The sequence below is a fragment of the Varanus komodoensis genome, unplaced genomic scaffold, assembly GCF_004798865.1.
Source record: "Varanus komodoensis strain SLA01 unplaced genomic scaffold, ASM479886v1 scaffold3, whole genome shotgun sequence".
Classification (NCBI taxonomy): Eukaryota; Metazoa; Chordata; class Lepidosauria; order Squamata; family Varanidae; genus Varanus; species Varanus komodoensis.
In genome coordinates, this window is record NW_025335761.1 from 15,465,162 (window position 1) to 15,486,791 (window position 21,630).

General features: G+C 42.6%; 1 protein-coding gene across 7 annotated transcripts; it reads left to right on the forward strand.

The window, feature by feature from the left end:
• The first annotated feature begins 5,259 nt into the window (after positions 1-5,259).
• Positions 5,260-21,078, forward strand: EXD2 (exonuclease 3'-5' domain containing 2). 7 transcript variants are annotated; one of them, XM_044436860.1, is made up of 9 exons: positions 5,260-5,312; positions 8,195-8,583; positions 10,838-11,097; positions 11,938-12,064; positions 14,112-14,434; positions 15,805-15,911; positions 17,859-17,994; positions 19,198-19,554; positions 20,645-21,078. In XM_044436860.1, exons 2-9 carry the CDS (start codon positions 8,254-8,256, stop codon positions 20,859-20,861), a joined length of 1,857 nt encoding a protein of 618 aa, XP_044292795.1. In that variant the 5' UTR covers positions 5,260-5,312; positions 8,195-8,253; the 3' UTR covers positions 20,862-21,078. The 7 variants fall into 7 exon arrangements, with proteins under 7 accessions (XP_044292795.1, XP_044292797.1, XP_044292800.1 ...); XM_044436862.1 differs by lacking the exon at positions 5,260-5,312 and adding an exon at positions 5,807-5,833; XM_044436865.1 differs by lacking the exon at positions 5,260-5,312 and adding an exon at positions 5,905-5,929.
• Positions 21,079-21,630: the final 552 nt, after the last annotated feature.

The window sequence follows — 21,630 nt, forward strand, 5'->3', positions numbered from 1 at the left end:
TCTTAAATCTGTTCCTGAGCATCCTTCAACCCTCTTGAGGAATCTGATCTGGCTGTGGTGTCCATTTCACTGAAAAAGGGACACCACTGGATTTAATCTACAAGCTTTGTCCACATCCTTTAACCTCTGAGTTCCTGTCTCTGCTCCAGTTTTGCTTTCCTTGGCAAAACAACAAAAGGAAAAATGCAAAAAAGGTGTTTTTTAAATGTGTTTTTAGAAGCAAAAGTTGATAAGTCATTCCACTTCTAAAGCAAGGAGTTTTCACTTGTTTCATGCAGAAAAGTCACCCTTTTCAGATAACTCTTTACTATCTTTCCCCATCCTGTTGTCTTTGAGGTACTGGACTACAATTCCCATTATTCTCATCCAGCACAGACAGGTTGTAGAAAGTTGCTTTAGACAGTTTGTAGAGCATGGCATTAAGGCTAAAATGTGTTGGGGTTAAACTAATTTGGGGAGAAGACTTCTGACTCTAGTCCAGAAGCAACACTGATATTTCTCTCAACATCTTTTGATATGTGGGATTCCTGTTCTATAGATAGGAATTTATAGAATTCTATAAATAAATAGATCAGCCGTCTTACTCTCTCTATGTAAACTGCATGCATAGCTGAATTATAGGTAGTATCTATTGCATCCCTAAAGATTACAACATGCAGAGCTGTCCTTGGGGATTTTATGGCTATAGATTGGATTCACTGATACTAATTCACTGAGCTTCCAATTATTCATAGATAAATTTATTTATCCAAGGAAAGAGCTCCATTGCTTACCAACACAAACCTTCCCAGCTCAAATTTGGTCATCCACTTCCATGCAAGTTCCATTTCCCTCCACTCTGCTTTGCCAGAATAAGCTCATCCATCCGTCCTTTTCTTGAATTAACCATTACGTAACTGGCATGATGAACAGGGAACTGTGGGACTTTCTCCTATCGAAACAGGGGAAGAAGTGCTGCTAAGGCAGCTTGCACTACAGAGCCTGGAGGTCAGGGGCATTGCCAAGCCCGACTCTCTAAGGCTCCAGATTTATTCTGTAGAACCCTTCCTATCAAGTGGGGTCAATAGAATGTACACTGGTCTGGGATGAGAGGAGCTCCCACACGTGGCTCTCCCAAACAAAGCCACGCTTTCCTCAGGCCAGAAGTAATTGGTGTTACCTTTAAGTACTTCCTGGTCCTACCCAGCAATTTTGTATCATTGCATAAATAAGTTAACAAAAATATTTATTTCATTTGAGGTGAGCAGGATGAGAATTGGCTTCCCATGAAACGAATTCTTCATCATTATTTCTAAATTGCCATATATAGATATGTTAGTATCTGTTGCTTTCATTTATATTGCAGGTGTACTGCTATGAAACAGCAGTGTGAAGCTGCAGTTTTCACTCAGGAAATAGCAGCTCTAATTAACATGGTGGGTTGCATCTAACTGAGTGCTTTCTACCAACACTTCACCATCTTTCAGAGAAAGCATTGAGACACTGGGAAGTTATTTTTTGGCAAAAGCTCACCTGCTCAGATCTTGACAATTTATGTATATTGACTATTACTGCATTACATTTATATTCCACCTTTTTCCATCTTGCAAGGAACCCAAAGTGGTTTAAAAAGTTCTCCTCTCCCTTTTATCTTCACAACAACAACCCTATGAGGTAGGTTAGGCTGAGAGGCAATCCCTGGTTGAATGTCACCCAGTGAGATTCATGGCAGGGCAAGAACTAGAAGCAAGATCTCCTAAATGCCAGGCTAGCACTCTTAACTACTACACCGCACTGGTTCTTGAATTGCACTCGGCCCTTGAACTGAAATAGGTTCCCCTCCTGGGACGGAAAGGATGATTCTAACCATGTCTCCTCAGTGGTAAGTCTTTCAGATTCCAGATAAGTTTTCTCATGAATATGCCATTTGCCATCTATACTATATCCAGCAGAATAAATGTTTACAAAGCTGATACCAGAAAGAGCGTTTGAAAATGGAGTGGAACATTTCAGTCTCTCTGGCCATCTAGCAGAAACATTTCAAAGGGATCCTTCAGTGTGTAAAAGCTGAAGTGGAACAGATAATGGAGTGTGATTCTATTCACTTGGCTCTGAGCGGGGACAATGGTTTCCTCTCCTACTGCAGGTGTTTATTTCCTTAGCAATACTAAAAATTGTCCTCTATTACTCCAATTGCAAAGTGCTTAGCTTACATACATTTAAAGCTTTAACTGAATGATCAGACATTTTGCCTGTCATGACCATTTCACTCCACCTTTTACCATTTTTCTTTTCCACACCCATGCGCCAGCTGCAGGTCCTTGGCCAGCCCCTGAGCATAACGCTTCATGCAGATGGGTGCCAGGTTGCTCCTGCTAGTTTAGGCGCCCTTAATGCCCCCACAGCTTGTCAAGCCAGAGAACGGCAAAAAGGAATTCTACCCCTTTCAGTGCACACCTTCTTGATCATCAGTGTTGGGGGTCTATGAGAACGGAACCCGAGGTTCGAACTTCTTCCAGGTTAGGTATTGATGCAAACTGGAAGTGTATGATTTCATGCATATGATGGCACAGGAAGCCAAACCTGCTAGCAACCTCTGCTGGGACATCCACTTCTCTTCTCCAGTTTGGCAACTGAATGGAAAGCAACACCGCTCAGTCTGGGTTTGGCACAACAGTCCTTCCCTGCACCCCTCTGTGTTTGTTATGAAATCACCTATCAGCAACACAGCCTGAGAAGCTCTGGATTTATTTACATTCAATGTAAATAAGTTCATAATTTACATTCCTAAGTTAAATATTTGTGCTACAGCAGCTCCAGTTCAAAGCATGGGCATGTTTCAAGAAAAGATGCCCATTCCACAACAGACCAAAGCCAACTAGAATCTGACTTCATCACAGGTGAGAGGAGAGCATCTAACACTGTACATGAAGGTCCCAGGCTAGTTTATGATGCAGGGAGGTTGTCTTGCAAGAGGAGGAATGGCATGAAGCTGCTGCTACTGCTCTGCCGCACCTTCCATCTCAGGCTGTTGCCTGCCTCTTCCTAATGGGCCAGGGCAGCTTATTTTATATTGTATATTTGTATCTTATTTTAATGTATATATTTTAAAATGTTATTTATGATGTTTTAATTTATTGTTGTAAGCCGCCCCGAGGCTACGGCGAATGGAACGGCATAAAAATGTTTTAATAAATAAATAAATAAATAAATAAATAAATAAATAAAGGGGAGGGCGGCCCTGCTGAGACCCTGAGGCTGTCACAGCAGAGGCAGAGGAGATTTTTCAGGCTTTTGCAGAAGCTGCAGCTGTTGTACATCTGTACAAAATCCCATGTGTACAGATAGTTAGTATTGTACACTGAAGTATAAGGATGCACCTACTTGGAAGTCCATCATGTTACAGCTGAGTAGCCTTACATAGATTCAGATTGCACAAGTAGGACTTTTCCTTTCTGCATTGATTCCAAGCACTTCTATGGTGTACAGAATCACACACGTTTTGACACATGTCAAGGAATCTGGGATGTATTAAAGCAGGACATGAATTTCCTTTGGAAACCTTGTTAAAATAGGAAGTAATAAACAGTTGTATTTGGCCATGGCCATGATGGGACTCAATGAAAGGAAGGAATTCCAGAAGGAAATGAGAGAAGTGACAGGGATAGAATGATTCATATATTGTTGAGATTCACATCTCATTAAGTGTCAATTTTGAATTTTGATGCAATGTACCATAATAGTGATTTATTCTGCCACAGCTTTGTAAAAAAAGTACTTTGAAAAACAACTTAGAAGTCTTTTAGAACAAAAACACCATGACCATGTGTTAATATGGTCATGGCAGATCATGAGAGACTGAAAGAGTCCCTGGAACTGGAACGAAAGTCTCTCCACTATTTTGTGCTACTGTTTTTAGTTGACTTTAGCTATTCGAACAGTGACTCTCTGCTCTATCTTTACATTTGGATACAAACCTAATATTACAAAAAGCCATAAATCTCCTGTCATCTCCTTCCAAGGAAAACCTTATGTGGTAAAGCAAAGCATGCCAAGAAATTTTCACAGCTCAGAAAATTGGGGGAGCATAAACCTTCTGTGCCATGCCTTCCTAAATATGGTATACAAAAGACCAGTCCTGTTAAGGAGTTTTCCTTTATTATTAGTAGTACATTACATTTCTATACTGCTCATAGCAAAAGCTCTCTGGGGATTCACAACATATAAGTCATCCATCCAGGTTTCAGCCAGGCCTGACCCTGTTTAGCTTCCAAGATTAGGCAGGAACAGGCACTACAGGGTATTCTTATACACATATACTAAAATGTAAGCCCTCTGGAATTCATTGAAGTTTATTCCTAGGTAAGTTGGTACAGGATTGTATGCTTTATGAGACAGGTTGCTCTATTATAGCACTGGACTTTAATCAACAGTTACCAAATACCATAATTCTTGCAGTTTGACCTTGAAACAATTCATATTCTGCTGTAAGGATGAGATGGAGTAAACCCACCTATTTAAATTTGGACTGTTGATTCCAATCTCTTAGAATCTGCCATTAATCCTTTTCAGTGTAGCTAATAAGTTAGTTTATTTGGGAGATTTCTAAGCTGCCTTTCTAAATATTATTTTACATTGCAGCAAATAGGATATATTTAAAACCACATTAAAAGCTGATCTGTTCTACATAACTATTAATTGAAAACATCTATATTTTTCATTGCTGAGGCTTGTTTTGAAAATGTATTTAATTGTAACTGGCTTTATTAAAGTTGTCCATATTTAATAGTTTTATTAATACATGACTTTTCTTGCCTTGGGAAATATATGATCTTGAAAGCAGTCAAGAAATCTATAAAGAAAAAAAAATCAAAATTAACATTAAAAAACGAGCATTGTAGATCATTTCTGTCCCTGTGATACAATCCACTCCTCCGGAGATCCACTCCTCGTTTTGTTCCTAGCTTATTTGTACTTCGCAACTCCATTATTTTCTATGAACCTTCGGGGCTTCCCATTGTTTTCGGTAGATAGTCTTGTCTTTCGTTTTAGCCCATCCGGTAAGGGACATAAGTATTACAATTTAGCGCAAACACTAGTATTTTAACCTGCATCGCAGTTCATAATTTCAGAGAAGTTCAAACATATAGAAAGAACTAAAGCTTTTATTTTCCGTACAATATGGCTGCTCCCTGTGTCTCCTGCCTCTCTTCGAACACATATGTACGTTCCTTCTCCTTAGAACGAAGAGCCCGGAAGCGCAGTATGCAAAGACACTCCGGGTTGCGCACAGACTGCGCAGAAGGAGTTCCTCCCTTGCGCAGCTGGGGCAGGTAATGTGCACGTGAGCGCCTTTTGTTGATGGATGCAGAGGCTCAGAAGCATAAAGGGAGGGGAAAGACCGACCTGCAAGGGGGTAGTGTTGGGTCTGGTTTCTTTCTAGTGGGATGTGTGCTTTTCCTGTTGCCCAAAGCTTAGAGAAGTTCCTTTCTTCTCGCTCGGCTCCTAGTCGTAAGGGTACGGCTGATGTAAAACTTCAAAATACAAAAGGGGTTTGAGGGAAACAAAGTCTGTGCGACGGAGCTGAGATTGGAAAAGACCTCTAAAGAAAAAAAAAAAAAAAAGACCAGAAATAAAAGCTGTTTTTATGAAGTCGCCTTTGAAATAAGAAGCGACTTATCTAAAGAAAGGACCATTCGGCGATTCTTCCTCACCATCTTTTGTTTTCTTTGTCACTTTCAGCTTAAAGATTCTCTGTCGTTTGCTGCGCCGTGCATGCAACGCTGGTTCGGTGCATTTGGCTATGCTTGCAAGTGAAAACATTGCTTCACACTTATTAAGTGCTTAGGATTTTGTAAGCACTGTACAGTTCAAAAAATTTAAGACAGTCGCTGTATGTTAAGGCTGAAAAGTAGAAACAAGAACGTATTGCTCTGTGTGCATTTTAATTGTAATTAAACTCTTACAAGTTTTTCTTGACTAATCTAAGTCTTTGGGTCTTAAAAAGTTCGTCACACTTGCCAAAGGCCTGTAGCCATTCTAAAAGAGTGAAAGTACTGCCAGAAAAGTAGAGGGGCAGTTCATCTGGTTTATAGGCCTTTAAAAGACAGCAGTATAAACTGTTCTTTATTTTTTGTTTATTTAAAAAGGGTAGCCAGAACACCCAGTTCCTCTAAGCCCTCCTTGGCTACAGATTCAACACACTTAATGATGGAAGGGGAACTTATTTGTGCATTGAGGACTTGTACAAACTGGAATCACAATATTTTGATTACATTTATATGCTGCTTTCCCTATGCAAATTCTAGGTAGGATATATAAATTGCTAGACAGCCTTCTGTCCAGGCATTGATGAACCTTAGACTTCTGCAGCCTCAATAAAGTTGCTGCTGGTGTGTTTTTAAGCTGTAGCCTGGAAGATCAATGTTTGCCTTTTCTATTAGCTGCTTTCATCTGTTTGTGAAGCGTGTTGCAAATGTTCACTCAGCTGCTCCCTGTCTCCCTTGCCTAAATAGTGGGCACAGGTGAGTTCTGCAGTGCCAACTATCACTTCATATGTTCTGCAGTGCCACCACTCATTTAAAGGTGCATTAAAAGATGAGTCTCTTAGGTCATCTTCAGAGTACCTCTGTATAAGCAATTTCAGATTGGCCAAGGTGAGGTCTGTGTTAAAGAAGAACTCACTTTCTGATCTCTTTAGTAGGTAACTTACTAGATATAAAAGCTTAGCAACAGACACTAAATATATTTATTTAAAAATACTTTATTAAAAATAATATAAAGTATCTAAGCTTCTAAGTCTGCCTCAGCATCTCAAGCTTTGGGATGCTAGTTAAAATGTATCAATTTCTCTGTCTCAAACTATCTTAAAGTTAACCGCTTTTGTTGACCAGTTAACTGTAACCTATTCAGCTATTACACATTTTATTCCTGCTAAAAAAGGAAATGCTCCTTTCTAGTGGCAAGAAAAATCAGAACATTTTCAGTTTATTAAGACATGCAGGAAATACATGCAGCATGTTGGTACATAGTTGCTGAACAGACTACCAAGATGGGGTCTGTCAAGGTGATGTTGATAGCCTATCAGTTACATACACAGTTTGGAGGACCAAGGGAGGTCAGGTGGAAGAAGGTCAGCCTTGCTAGAAGTTGAATGTGATTAAGATACACAAAACAAAAGGAGGAACTTTCAGGTCAGGCAAGTAATCAGCACTTCTGTGGTATACACAGGGAGCAAGACTGGCAACATAGTTTCCTGATCAGATTAGAAATCCCACCTTAAGTCTAAAGTTGTTCTTTCAGTGTCAGGCTTTTAGCCATATTATGGCAGAACTTTTGCTCATTTTTTGCTGACACTAGCGAAACCCCTAGTTTTCAGTCTCTATTTCTCCTATGTACATACTTTCACAATTGTAACTTCTCAATAACCTCCTTCCTCTACTTTAAGATTAAGAACATAGAATAAGAAGAGCCAAAGGCCACCAAAGCACATGCATATGGGACTGGTTTAAAGAGCTGAGGCCAGGCAAATCATTTGGATGAATGCTGCTGCTTCTGAACAGCATTATGTTCCTCCCCAAAGGAGCTGCTGTTAACCTTTCCTCCAGTATCTTGAGTTAGCTCTTTCAACCTTTTGCATTTACCTTCCTTCTCTTTAAGCAGAGGCTTGACTCTGCCAGGAGAGGCAGGTGTTATTGCTCTCTCAGTGAAACAGGGAAGCTCTGTAAATCTGAGAGAAAGGAAAGATGGAGCAAACTGGGGCAAGTGGGTGTGGCTGCTGGGTGCAGGCAGTACATTCCTTAACTCAAGTACATTTGGGGGGATGTCAGGACCACATGTTGCCCATTCCTGCATTAAACTCCATTTTCCCCCTTGAAGTTATAATCAATTCATCAGGTCTTGTATGCATCTGAGGCTTATGTGACTGCAGTAGAATAATTTATAGCGCAGTCCTAAAACTGTGTACTTATGTAAGTCCCAGTGAGCTATTCCCAGGTAAGTAGACCTAGCATTGCCGTCTTGAGGTATAATCCTATGCATATCTCGACAGGAAAAAATCCTACAATTCCCATCATGGCTAGCTGGGGAATGCTGGGATTTGCGGAAATTATTTCTCTCTAAACGTACTTAGAATTGCTATCTTAGCCATTGTTCCCACTTGTCCCAGGATGTATCTAGCATTTGATCTATATGTCCCCCTCAATATTGTTTTCAGGTTACAAGACAGCTCTGTAACAACATGCCTGCATTGGCGAAGTAGTCGGGGGATGAACAATGCTCAGGCAAACAACAGTCACTGTCGCTGTGGCCACCCTGTTAGGCATCGCAGCTGGAGGCCTGGTTTTCTGGAAAATCATCCAGCGTCGCAAAGGCAGAACTTGCACTGCACTTAAACAAGGAGGAACTGTTAAAGAACAAGAAAAGGAAGACTCCTCAGAAGATCATATCCTTTCATTCATATCATCTCCTTTAATCCCCTGGGTAGAGAAGATTCTTGAGGCAAAAGTGCTGATAATTTCTGAGGCAGAGAAATGGAATGAAATAGAATCATTATTAAAGGAGGAGGTGGATCATTGTCCAGTCCTTGGAATTGACTGTGAATGGGTAAGTCTTATAGACTGGGAAACTCTGCTTAGACAGAAATAGGTTATTAACGAGTTATCTCCTGTTTCTTATGCTGAATCTAAGGGATGTCCAATGTGCTATTTGATTCCCACGCTGAGTCACTCCCATATGGTGGCTTTCTTTCATGTAATAACACAGATGTAGTTTCCCATGTGGATCCATCTGACTATGGGACTATTTTCCTCAGCACCATGAGGCATTTCTTTAAGAGTCCATCACTGATTTGGGGACTTCTTATGTGGTTAGGGGAGACACTCTGAGTGCCATTTTTCGGTAGAAAGGCAGATAATCAATAAATAACTAGCTAATTATATCTGCAGGCAGTATTATACATTTGCTTTCTTGCCTGCTGAATTGTTTATATGGCACTTCAGGAACTTTAAAGAAAATTCACAATGAGTTATTTTACTCTTCCCAAATAAAAAAGAATGAAGCTGTAAAATAGTTACCCAGGGAAGTAACTGTAGAGTAGCCTTCCCCAAGCTGGCACTTTCCAGATGGGTGAGACTGTGATGCTCATCATCCTCAGTCAGGATATCCAATGGTGGGGATGATAGCAGTTGTAGTCCAACACATCTAGACAGCAACAGTTTGGAGAAGCTACTACATGCCAGAGGCAGACTTATTCTCTGGATGTGGGTTCTTATGTAGACAAAAGAACATCTATGTACAAGACAGCGATAATAGGAGGTTTGCTGTAACCTCCAGCTCTGCAGTAAGATTAAAAGCAGTTTAGCAAAAAGCCCTAAGGGGATAAAGCTTTTCAAAACAGCTCAATGAGGAGTGAGCATCCTAGTGAGTATCGAATGTAGACTGACTGTTGCAGGACGACTACAGTGGGCTGGGGGAATGGAATGAAGTGTCCAGAAAAAGGGCGTAGCTGAACTCCTGAACGTGAAGATGCCACAATAATATTTTGTTGCCAGCTCCACTATTCTTTCATACACCAGTCTCCTGATTTTTTTATATAAAGCCCAAGTGTGGTGTAGTGGTTAAGAGCATGGGACTGGGACTCAGAGGATCTGGGTTTGAGTCCCCGCTCGGCCATGGAGCCAACTGGGTGACTTTGGGCCAGTCACAGTCTCTCAGCCCAACCTACCTCACAGGGTTGTTGTTGTGGGGATAAGATGGAGGAGGAGAGATAATGTAAGCTGCCTTAAGCCCTTTCTAGGAAAAAGGCAGGATATAAATCGAATAAATAAACAAACAAACAAACAAATAAAGTGGTACCCGGGCAGTTTCCCATCTAGGTAATGCTTAGGGCCAGACCCACTTAGCTTCAGCAGTAGCCTTCAGACCTTTAAAAAAAAGTGGGGGGGGGGCTTAACTGGAATTGAGGACTCACTGGTTCAGTGTCTGCTTTAGGTGGAACCTGGTTAAGCACAGCTCTGGTATGTGTCACATGATATTAAAGTGTTTGTATTGATATTGCTGGCTTTAAAAAAGCTGCAGCGGTCCTGTTCCCTTTTGTATTTTTCCAAATACCTCAATATCTCTTCTAAGGAAAACTTAGGGTGCAATCCTATGTAAGTTTAGACAGAAAAGCGACCTGCAACTCCCAGCATATCCCAGCCACCACAGGATAACTAGAATGCCCCAGTATAGGACAGTGCCTTTACAATAAAAACCTAGCAGGAAGTTCGTGTTTACTCATAATAACATAACTGTTATTGTGGTGCTATTATGGTGTTAGATTACCGTTTTAGCAGATGTTTTGCATCAGCTCATGTTTTGTTAAGACATGGTACAAGGTGCATAGTGAGTCTCATACATTCTGCAATTAAGGGCAAGGGTTAGGAATATAGGGTGTAGCTTCTAGCAGGTTCAGGGCTCAGTTTACAAATTAAGGAAGGGGGTGAAATCTTTAACAATTCCATTTAAGTTAGGCAAAAGATATTTATTGAAAATGCATAATGGCCAGTCTAGCATTGATTGATTGATTGATTGTTACACTTATATCCCACCTTTTTTCATCTTGTAAGGGGGCACTTCTCCATTTTATCCTCACAATAACAACCCTGTGTGGTAGGTTAGGCTGAAAGTGACTGGCTCAAAGTCACTCAGTAACCAACATGGCCAAAAAGAGACTAGAACTCCAGTCTCCCAAGTCACAGTCCAGTGCTCTGATCACTTCAACACAGTTTTTTTTTTTAAATCTAAGCCATTTCTTCTGTTTTGTAGCATTTATTTCAGCCAGAAATCAATCTTTCCATTATTCTTTTGTTCTTGCTAGGTGTCAGCAGAAGGGAAGAAAGCCAAGCCTGTTTCTCTCTTGCAAATGGCTTCCTTCAGTGGTCTTTGCATTCTTCTTCGCTTGCCTCAGTTGACTGCTGGTGGACAGGTCCTTCCAAAGGCTTTGCTGGAGATCCTGGCAGATGGTCGCATTCTAAAGGTTGGGGTAGGGTGTTGGGAAGATGCCTGCAAGTTACTTCATGACTATGGTGTAACGGTCAAAGGAACTGTGGACCTCCGGTATTTGGCCATGAGACAGAGGTGGGCATCTTTGAAAGAAAGTTTCCGCCTTAGTGGGCCATGATCACTGTTTCCAAATGTTCAAACTACTTGGTTACCTGGAATGAATGTTAGCATGGCTTTTGTTTCCTAGAACAGTGCTAAATGCAATATGTTAAGGATGTGTGAAATACATTTGTTTTATTGTTAAGGATTTTGATTGTATTTGTTTTATAACATATATTTAATTGTTCCTAATTTTACTGAAATGACTGCAATGGTGAAATGATTTCAAGATGGCAGTAACGCTGACGATCTAGATCTAATCAGTCTTGGCCAAAGAAATCCTGTGCATGAATCACCTTGTCACAAACAGATACATCAATCCGTTTCAAAAGTTATTTATTATTCCATTTATTTATTCAATTTATATACTGTCCCCGATAGCCCACAAGCTCTCTGGCCAGTTTACAATTTTTAAAAATCCTAAATACTATACATAAAATACTCATAAAACCGTATAAACAATATATTCATAAAATACTATAAAACAAGCAATATAAACCAACAACTATGAGACAACCATCAGCATTGGCAGCAATTTAAAACCATATTTAACAAAATATTATTTAATTCAGCAATAAAACATTTGGAAAATAAAAAGGTTTTCATCTGGTACTGAAAAGATATAAGGGATGGTGCCAGACACAGGTTTCTGGGGGAGCAGGTTCCAGAGATGGGGTGGCGCTACTGAAAAGATGGTTCTCCTGGTTGCCACCCCCACTTACTTCATTAGTGGGATGGTTCCCTGAAATGGACCTCAACATTTTATTTGATTGAATGAATAATCAATTCTTTTTTCCCCATTTACAAACCTTAAAGTAAGGCCCTTCCCCAAAATGGACTCAGCCTCAAATCTCTTGCTGAGAGGATCCTCAACTACTCTCTTGACAAGTCTCTTCACCTGTGCTGCAGCAACTGGGAGGCAGAACAGCTGACTCAAGACCAGGTTTGTACTCTATTGCACAACAGGAGCAGCAGCAGCTTCTGGAAGGAGTAGAGAAGTTAAGAGTCAAATGACTTCAGATTTCTTTGAATACGATCTGCGGGACCTGCAGTGGACTGGCTTCCCATGGACTAGCTTTTACTTTTTAGGGCGAGAGTTATGCTAATGAATTAGCATGTTTGTTCAAGGGTACCCGAGTGCCAACGCACAGGTGTGCTAATGTGAATTAGAACAAGTAAATCAAAATTCTGGTTAAAAAGGAAAATCCAGTTCTGCCAATGAGTGGATGATGCAACAAAAGACTCCTGTGCACCCCTAGGAAGATGCAGCTTATAGCAAAGGCAGCCCATGTAACCTCTTGATCATTTACTTTGGCTGTTGAACCTCTAACCTCATTGGTGGAAGGATTTCCAAGAAATGGCAAGTCGGTAAGCCAGCGGTGGGCAACTTGTCAGTTGCACTCCACAGGCTTTGACCTTCAGCTTCACTCTGCCCTAGCAAGCACACCCAGTAGGAATGAGAGTTGTATGCCAAGACATCTGGATGGCAACAAGTTGCCCACTGGTCCTTCAAACATAAGAAGGTACTGAAGCACCTGTTAAGGATGCTTTGGGATACCCCTTACCTGTCTGAGAACTGTATTGCATGAGGATCTGTGGGTGTAAAAGCCAAGATGCAGGTATTAAAGGCTGCCAAATTGGAGGATATAGATGAGGGTTGGGAGCAGTTGTGGTTGCATGTGCAGACTACCCTGGAAGGGTGCAATCCAATGCGGGCGCTCAAACTTGAAGGATTCTGGGCATCCTGCTCAGAACAAGAGGCGTGTGGAAGCGATCTTAACCTCCCGGCTCTGCCTGCTCTGCAAATCAGTTCCCCGGGCAATTTTGGCAGTCTAACTGTGGTGCTGTGGGCAGGAAGGGAAAGAGGCTGCAGGGCCACCAATATACATAGTATCATGCCTGACGGCTCGACAGAGACGTCACCTCGCGAGAAAGAGTCAAACATTCAAAATGAGAATCAGACATTAGAACAAGATGACTTATACTTGAGGCCCAGTAGCCAAACGGCCCCTCCGCAGCCCCACTCAGGGAATACTGAGCAAATAGCTCCCCCACGCCCTGACCCTTTGCCTTCTGAACAAATAGCCTCATCACGGCCTGATCATGAGGCTTCTGAACGAGAGGCTTCTCCTCATCCTGACTCTGAGGTGCGTGAGCAAGATGCCCCCTCCCACCTCCTGACTCTGTAACTGCTGGACAGAGTTCAGGAGATACAGAAGACATAATATCTTTAGCCAACGTCAATCTTAGACGTAGTTTAAGACGATTGAAACAAATGAGAAAACAGGACAGAGGTTTGTCCCACCCACGAGCAGAAAGACGTGACAGGAAAAGCTAATCCCACGTGGGCTCCCCAGAGTCTTCACAAAGGGGGGAGCAACTGACCTATTAGGACCTTCTCATTAGAGCTTATCTGTTGCATCATAAATCTTGTAGAAAGTAGTAATAAAAGACTTTAGTTTTACAGCCGACTGCTGTGTGAGTTAATTGGAGACGTAAGTTACGACCTCACGACACATAGGGTCACTCTGCTCCCTCCCTTGGAACCCTAAGCCTTTACTGCTTCTCCGAGGTTGCTTTTATGAGAAGCAGCCAGAATGCTTTTTCTGCTCTTGCTGTGGTGGGGTGAGGAGGACTTGACTGCAGATCCCTGGCTCCGAGGTTGGAGGTCTTTTCCAGCCTCAGCTCTGGGAAGCTGAAGAATCTTTTGGTCATGGGATTGCTCTGGAAGGCGGACATCTGGTCTCCTTTGGTACTGGCACATTTTGTGTTTAGCTTCCTAGTAGGCTGAAGGCTTAGGGAGCAATAGTATGCATACCAAGAAAGAAAAACGTCCGACTCTCAGCATGGTTTGCTGGGCAATGCTGGGAGTTATATTGTTCTATTTAAACATGCATAGGGCTGCGCCCTTATTTTCCTTGTCTTATTACTATTCTTTTTTTCATATTTGGCTTCTTCCAAGTATCAGAACTGTGCTGTTTTGTCCTCAGATTGCTTATGCTGCCAGGGATGCTCAGGTGTCGGTAGCTCTGTTTCTCCATCTGCTGCGACTGCCCTTCATGTGCCCTGTAACCAGTGGTGAATATGCTCTTCCTGCTTGGGAAAAGGTCCTGAAGAAGTGCCAGGGTTTGGTGGATGTGCCCTTCAAAGGAAGAAACAGCAGTAGTCATGGAGATGTTGAACAGGCAGAAGACTCTGAGCTAAAACAAAAGGATCAGAAACCTCTAGCGAATGGTCAGTCCCCAGCTAACCAGCAAACGAAAGATCCCCGAAAGCACAAGCGGAAGCCCCTGGGAGCAGGATATTCTGCTAGGTAGATTATTTGTATTGTTGTGTATATTTTTCATTAAAAAGAATCATGAAGCATAGTTCTATTTGGTCTAGTTTCAATAGCTAACCCTAGGCTTATTGTGGAGGTCTTTGCTGGATATATACTCTTAACCTGGATGGGAGCCATGAAATATTTATACAATACCTGATAGACTGTGGGCCTCCCATTGGCCAAAATGCATTAATGAGTACGGCCACCAGGTGTGAACCACAACAAGGTCAGTTTTGTAGATGACCATGTAGATGTTTGGGGGGGAGGTCTTTAAGCCCAGGGCCTGAATTCAATTTGGAGAAACTCTTGGTGGCTGCATTCTAGTGGTGGATGGGGCCAAAGGCAAAGGGGCAGGGCCAAGACTCTGCATGTTTTAACTTAAAGGTTTTACTGTGAGTAAGATCAGCCTTAGAGAAGCCACTCAGCCTTTCCGAATGGGAAAAATAAGCTGTGCACCAGCCGGGAGACCGCCAAACAATCAGCAGTCAAGGGAAAGGGGAGTAGTCAGAGAGGGTATTGTTTTGCCCCTTACTTGGATGGCAGCCATGTGGAAGGACCATGATGGACATGATTCTGTGCAGGTTCAGAATGTTGCATCAGTGGTTCCTGGGCAAAGTGATGTTCTCAGTGTTTCGTTATTTCAGATGGCTCCCAGGTGGACTTTATCATCAGATATTCTGAGCAGTGATACCTAATACTCTATATCCTTGGAGGCCATAGACTTTGTCTTGGCAGCCAGCCAAAATGTGTGATCGCCTTGATGGTCTCTCAACTGTAGGATTGGGGCTGGGGTTTGTGCCTAATGCCACACTGGCTTTTAGAGGTATTTCAAGCTTCTCTGAAATGTAGCCTCAGGTGAGAGCCTATTCCCTTCCAGAATGGCAGAGACTTCACATCTGGCTGAGTTTCTGAAGAACTTAGAGTTCCATCAAAGCAGAACAGATGCTGACTTCCTCTCAACAGCCCCAAGTTCAGCAAATGGTCAGAGACTCATGACACTTGGCAATGGAGAAAAGGCACTCACCATAGTGAGTGATTTTGAAAATCCAGCTTTGAGTATGAATTCAGGATATGGTTTCAGAATATATCAATACTTTGTGATTCTATGCTGACCTGCAGCATAATATTATGAAAGTTTACTAAGAAGTACAATGGGACTTGCTCCTAGGATAATAACTTTACTTGAAAGTACTCTCTGTTGAAATTGGCAGGGTTTGCTACCAAGTCAATGCATGGAAGATTGAGGTGCCAGAATTGTTTCATTTGGTGATGTGTGATTTTATGTGTACTAAGAATAACTTATTTTGAGCAATGTTACAGTTTCTTGTGCAAGAATAGTTGCATGTCTGTCTTTTTCACAGGAAATCTCCCTTGTATGACAATTGCTTCTTACACGCACCGGATGGGCAGCCTCTGTGTACCTGTGATCGAAAGAAGGCTCAGTGGTATCTTGACAAGGGGATTGGAGGTTTGTGAACCTTGCTAATCAACAACAGTTGCCTGGGGAAAGAAGTGAAAAGGTTGAAAGTAGATCTGTTGCTGCCAAGATTGTGGTGAGTTAGAAATTCTGCTTAGGAAAAAGGAGTTTGTCTGGGCATTAAGTCACCCATCCAGATTTCAACCAGGCCCGACCCTGCTTGGCTTCCAAGATTAGGCATGATCAGGCACTATAGGCTATACAAAAGCTAATTTAATATAGATAAGCTTCTTTTCTCTGGTGTCATTCTCATAATTTCCAGCCAGCATGGTCAGTGGACTACTGTGTTGGTCGTCTAGCACATCTGGAGGGTTCCAGCCTGTGGGAAGCTGAATTTAGATGTGGCATTTGACCCACAATAGCAGGTACCTCTGAGGAGGCCTAGATCAGAGATATGCAGTGTGGGGCCTGTAGGCACTGATGTGTGTGAGCCATTTCCTTGGTGTCCACCAAAGTGCTCCACCCTCCTCACTTAAAGAAAGAATAAAAACTTTTTCGTATCAGCTGCCAGGATCAATGCAAAGGGAAGTGAAAGCCTCAGGCATCTGCCATATTCATTCCCTTTGAATGCCTCTGGGCTACGTGGTGACGCCTTCTTGTAACTAGCCATGCTTCTCCAAGCAGTCATTTTATAGTGGTTCCCAGGACAGCATCACAAATTTCCACATATACCTAGTAGACCACAAAAGTTGCTTGCTTCTGGTCCAGATGCTCTTCCCAACCATTCTGCCCAAAGTCCATTGTGCTGTTTATGTTGGGTTGCCCTCTTCCATTCCATAGCCTCATGCTGCTAGTGCCCTTCTGCCTTTTCACTCCCTTGAGGGGGGATTCAGCTGACTCTCTAGGCCAGGGGTCGGCAACCTTTAACACTCAAAGAGCCATTTGGACCCGTTTCCCACACAAAAGAAAACACCGGGAGCCGCAAAACCCTTTTGACATCTAAAACGAAGATAACACTGCATATATCGTTTTTTATCTTAATGCTATGTATATCTTCATTATGATTTAGCTGCAGCTCTTGCTCAGTCACTAAAAACTGGTATTTTTAATCTTCTATTATAAACTAGCAGGACTCCTTTCATATATTTTGAATAGGAGAACAGCTTCCTGAAGAGTCAAAGTCAGTGCTAAAGGGCTGCATGTATTAAACAGCAAACTCCATAAGTTCCTCAGCAGTAAAAGCAAATGAATCTACCCACTATCTTTTCTATGATTTATCCATGGTTGGCCTGGGGGGTGGCTCAGTAAATCAGATCAGTGGTGTGTTTACTGACTGATTAGCAGATAAACAGTCAAGTGCTTTGAATTGTGACAGGTCCCAAGCACAGCTTTTAACATTCAGATGAAGGAGATTACATTGGGACAAAGAGAATCCTTTCAGCAGAGTTTTGTGTAACATGAGATCCTGCAAGAAGCTTGTTTAGCAGAGGAATGTAGTGATTTACTTAACTAGCTGATTTACTTAACTAGCTGTACTTAACTAGCTAGTGCTGCCGGTATTTTGAGCGAAGGAGCCGCAGCAGAGGGGTTCGAGAGCCACGTGCGGCTCCGGAACCGCGGGTTGCCGACCCCTGCTCTAGGGAGAAAGAGTGTCAACAGCACACCAGCAGGCTGGCCGGACCTATGGTAGACCAAACTAACTTAGGTACCAGCATTGAAGATATTGGCCTGGAAAATAAAGACGAACCATTTGAAATCACACCTGCTGGCTGACATAATGCATTCATTATTTTGTGCTGCCTGTTATTCAGAGCAGGGTGGGGCAACTTGTGCCTTCCAGATGTTTTCTCCTGCATCTCCCATCGTGGCTGTGCTGACAAGGGCTGATGGGAATTGTAGGCGAAAACATCTGGAGGATTTTGCTCAGCCCTGATATTGTGGATACATATACGTAGACATTAAACATTTAAGTCTTAACATTTGTTGTTGTGATTTCAGAGTTGATTAGCACAGACCCTTTTATTGTAAAGCTACAATTTGAACCTGCTGGGCGCCCTGAATCTAAAGTGGATTATTACTTGACAGTCAAAGAGAATCTGTGCGTTGTGTGTGGCAAAAGAGAATCGTATATTCGGTGAGTTCTCCAGTAAGCCAGTTGTGGTACTTTTATCTAGTAGGGTGAAATTGAAAGTGAGCTTGCCCAGAGCTTTTGTTGTGTTGCACTTATTGAAGAAATAAAAATAGCACTCTGTGAATATGCTTGAAAATAAGGTCCTATCATGCAAATATGTATGTCTCATTGGGTGCTATGGAGCATTGATACATTTAATGAATCACAACAGTTAAGATTTGAAATTGTTATTTGACAGCTATATAATGATCCATAATTTGCAATAACAGGCAGATTAATAAATATGAACTGTGCAATCAGAGTGTGAAACAAATGATCAAAGATCAATAAGTGGATTGCATGCTTAATGAACTTGTCGATACTACGCACATCTAGACATTGCTGTACTGTCTCATACATTGTGCTATATATACATTAACACTTAATTGTTACATATCTGTTTACAAAACTATTTCCACTAGCCCATCCTTACCCATCTGTTAAAAGACAATGTGTGGCAAGTTTCCAGAGGAAGGAGTGATACAGCCACACAGTGAACTGCCTCTCCAGACTAATTTAAAATGTCAAGGACCCAATACTAGCAAATCCAGGACACGTAAAAGGGGTACTGTTCAGTCGGCTAGTGCTTCCAGGTTGCACTAAGCCAATCATATGGCATAAATGTTGCACCCCAAATGGGGGCTTTTTGGCATGTCACCCCAAACCTGCACTGACTGTGCTCTGGGCCTCTAGCAAAAGCAAGGCAGTCTTTGCTCAACTCGGGTTCCTTTGCATTGGCCCGTGGAGCAAGGGTGGAGCTGGTCTCCAGGAATGGTGTCTTGCTGGGGGCTGTGGAGTGCGCTTGTGGCTGAGATGGGAGCCTATAAACTGCCTGTTCTTCCCTCATCTGCTGTTTTTTATCTCAAGCATTTATATCTCATTTTTCTTTTACTAGCATGCCTAAGATAGCTATTGGCCAAAACATAATGAAATGTGCAAAGCCATAGCTAACACAGAAGCTCAAAATTAGCACCAGATAAACTAACAGCACAGTCTTTTTCATGTTTGCTCATAAGTATGTCCCACTGAGTTGAGATGGGACTTATTCCAAGGTAAGTGGGTGTCCAATGGCAGCCTGGTGAGTGCATCAGATCAGCCATCACTAGGCAGCATGAGGCCTAGTGAGGCTTTGGGCTCACCATTCCCAACCCTATATTTCCCCAACAGAAAAAACATAGTCCCACACGAGTATCGGAAACACTTCCCCATCCAGATGAAGGACCACAATTCCCATGACGTGCTCCTCCTCTGCACCACCTGTCATGCTGTCTCCAATTACCATGACAACCATCTCAAGCTGCAGCTGGCCGAGGAATTTGGTGCCCCCCTTGGCTGTGAGGAGGGCGTGCGCCTGCTTGAAGATCCCATCCGCAGGCAAGTCCGTTCAGGGGCTCGGGCGCTCTTGAATGCGGACAGCTTGCCTGATCCTAGGAAAGAGGAGTTGTTGCAGGTGGTCAAGGACTACTTTAACTCCACAACCATTTCCCCAGAGATGCTACAGGAAGCAGCTGGACTGGAGACCAGGTACAGGTGGAGGGTGGTGACTTAAAAGCTGGACATCTCTGTGCCTAGATTAAATTGGGCCTGGAGAACTTCAGACAGGGGTGGTTCCCATCCCTAGTAGCTTCTCATTCCTGCCTTTTCTTTGTAGCATCTTCAGGGTCTTTTTTCTGTGGCTCCAGCCTTCTTTTGACTAGCCCCAGACTGTTTTCATGCATCTGTCAGCTGGGACTTTGCCTAGGGTCTGGCTTAGGAGGGCTTCTCCAGCAGAGGAACCTACTATGAACATTGGTCTTAGTATAATGAGTGAAGGGAGAGAGAGAATGAGTTTGTACTAAAGAAATACATTCAAGCCACAAAGAGGGAGAGAAAGTGTTATCTGATTCTTTTTGTCTTCATGTTGTATTAAATGGGCTGCCCCCCCTTTCTCTCTCTCTCAATCTCTCTCTCTCTCTTTCTTTCTTGACTCCAAATGGAATGCCAGCTTTATCTCTGTCCTTGGCATGAGATCTGCAACAAATGTTGTAGTATGGAGAATTGCTGTTCAGCCAGCCACAATCTTTTCCAGCACACTCTTCCATTCCCTCTTGGATTTTCCATTCTCCACCCAACAACAGACAGCAGCATTCTGTGCCCACTGAGCAAGGTCAGACCTCGCATAGCTGTTTTTGGCATTCCCTACTTAAGGTTGCCATGCCTGAAGAATATTCACACTGCAGCAAACCTCTTGATAGCCTCCTCTTGTGTGCGGATAATGCTGGCTTGCCTGCACAAGGATGGTGTTTGCTATCAGCATATAACTTTGTTAATTGGGCTTCAAGTTGACCTATCTGTCCTGGCTTCTCACAAGAAATTCTGGCCTCTCAAAAACTCTCAGACTTCTGTTCTGTACCCCACTTTCTTGCAGTACTTCATATCCTATGGTCTCCAGTGAGCAGGCATTATGACATTTAGTGACACCAATGTCAATTTGTAGATCAGAGAAGACTTTCTAGAACTAACTTGTGAGTCATTTTGAGGAGTTTGCAGCTGGAAGGTCAACACATAACGGTGGTTCGGGATTCTTTGAAGTCCTGCGCTTGTCTGAATTCAAGTTTTGTTTCTGCCCTTTCAGGATTTTTAATGAGAGCTACGTGCCACATGGCCTGAAAGTGGTGCAGTGTTTTGCACAAGGGGGCCTGTGCTCCCTCATGCAGCTGGAGAGACGTTGGCGCCAGCACTTCCTGGATGTGATGCAGCCCAAGCATCTCCCAAAGCAGTGGTCTGTTGATCACAACCATGACAAGTTGATCAGAAAATATGGAGAGGATCTCCAGGTTGAACTCTCATGATGGTTGGCGCTTCCAGAAGAAGGATAAACAGACTGGGTGATGGACTTGGAAAAATTAACTGAAGCCTCTTGCTTTCTTTTAGACTCCCATGTTGTACGGGCATGTTAATGCTCAGATTTCCTGTTGCTTAGAAATTGTTCTCACTGTCCATTGGCAAAACTGTTGTAAGGTTAACACATTTTAAATGAATTTTTAATTAAAATTTGAATGGATGTCATCTCTGTTCTTGCTATTTAGGGCATGATAGCAAGATTCTCATTAGGAAGGACCACTTCCATGAAGGCCATCAAGCTGAGGAAGCATATTGTCACCATGCTGGTTCTAGTCACCATACCGGGCTGCAATCTGCCTTCTTTGCTTTACTTTGGAGAAGGAAAGAAAACAGGCTAGACTGATGCTAAGGGGCATGATAGATTTGGTGCTACCAGATACTTCAGTATCCTACCCAAGAGCTTTGAAGACCTCAGCCAACGAAGATCTAGCACCCTCTGGAAAGTAGCAACCTGACACTGGTTAAGAGACTGTCCAGGGATTTTCAGACGGCATTCCTAAGTCATAAAAACAGTTTTAAGAAGAGCACTACATTATTGCATAGAGGTATTAGATGCACAAATTAGAGGGGTGGAGACATGCTTAGTCTGTTGGCCACCTGTCATCTTGGTACGCCATCCTCCACATCCTGTTGGATTCTTTGGGTTCGATCCACCCATCTCGCAACCCCCAAAATGTGAATGACTGTAAGTGCCACTTGGGCATGGTTGGTGTCTTC

What these genes read in the sequence shown, in the direction of transcription:
- EXD2 (XM_044436860.1), top strand. Translation starts at nt 8,254, where the DNA reads ATGCTCAGGCAAACAACAGTCACTGTCGCTGTGGCCACCCTGTTAGGC. An exon ending in TTGGAATTGACTGTGAATGG is followed by an intron (nt 8,584 to 10,837) that starts GTAAGTCTTATA and finishes TGTTCTTGCTAG; the next exon opens with GTGTCAGCAGAAGGGAAGAA. An exon ending in GCAGCTGGACTGGAGACCAG is followed by an intron (nt 19,555 to 20,644) that starts GTACAGGTGGAG and finishes CTGCCCTTTCAG; the next exon opens with GATTTTTAATGAGAGCTACG.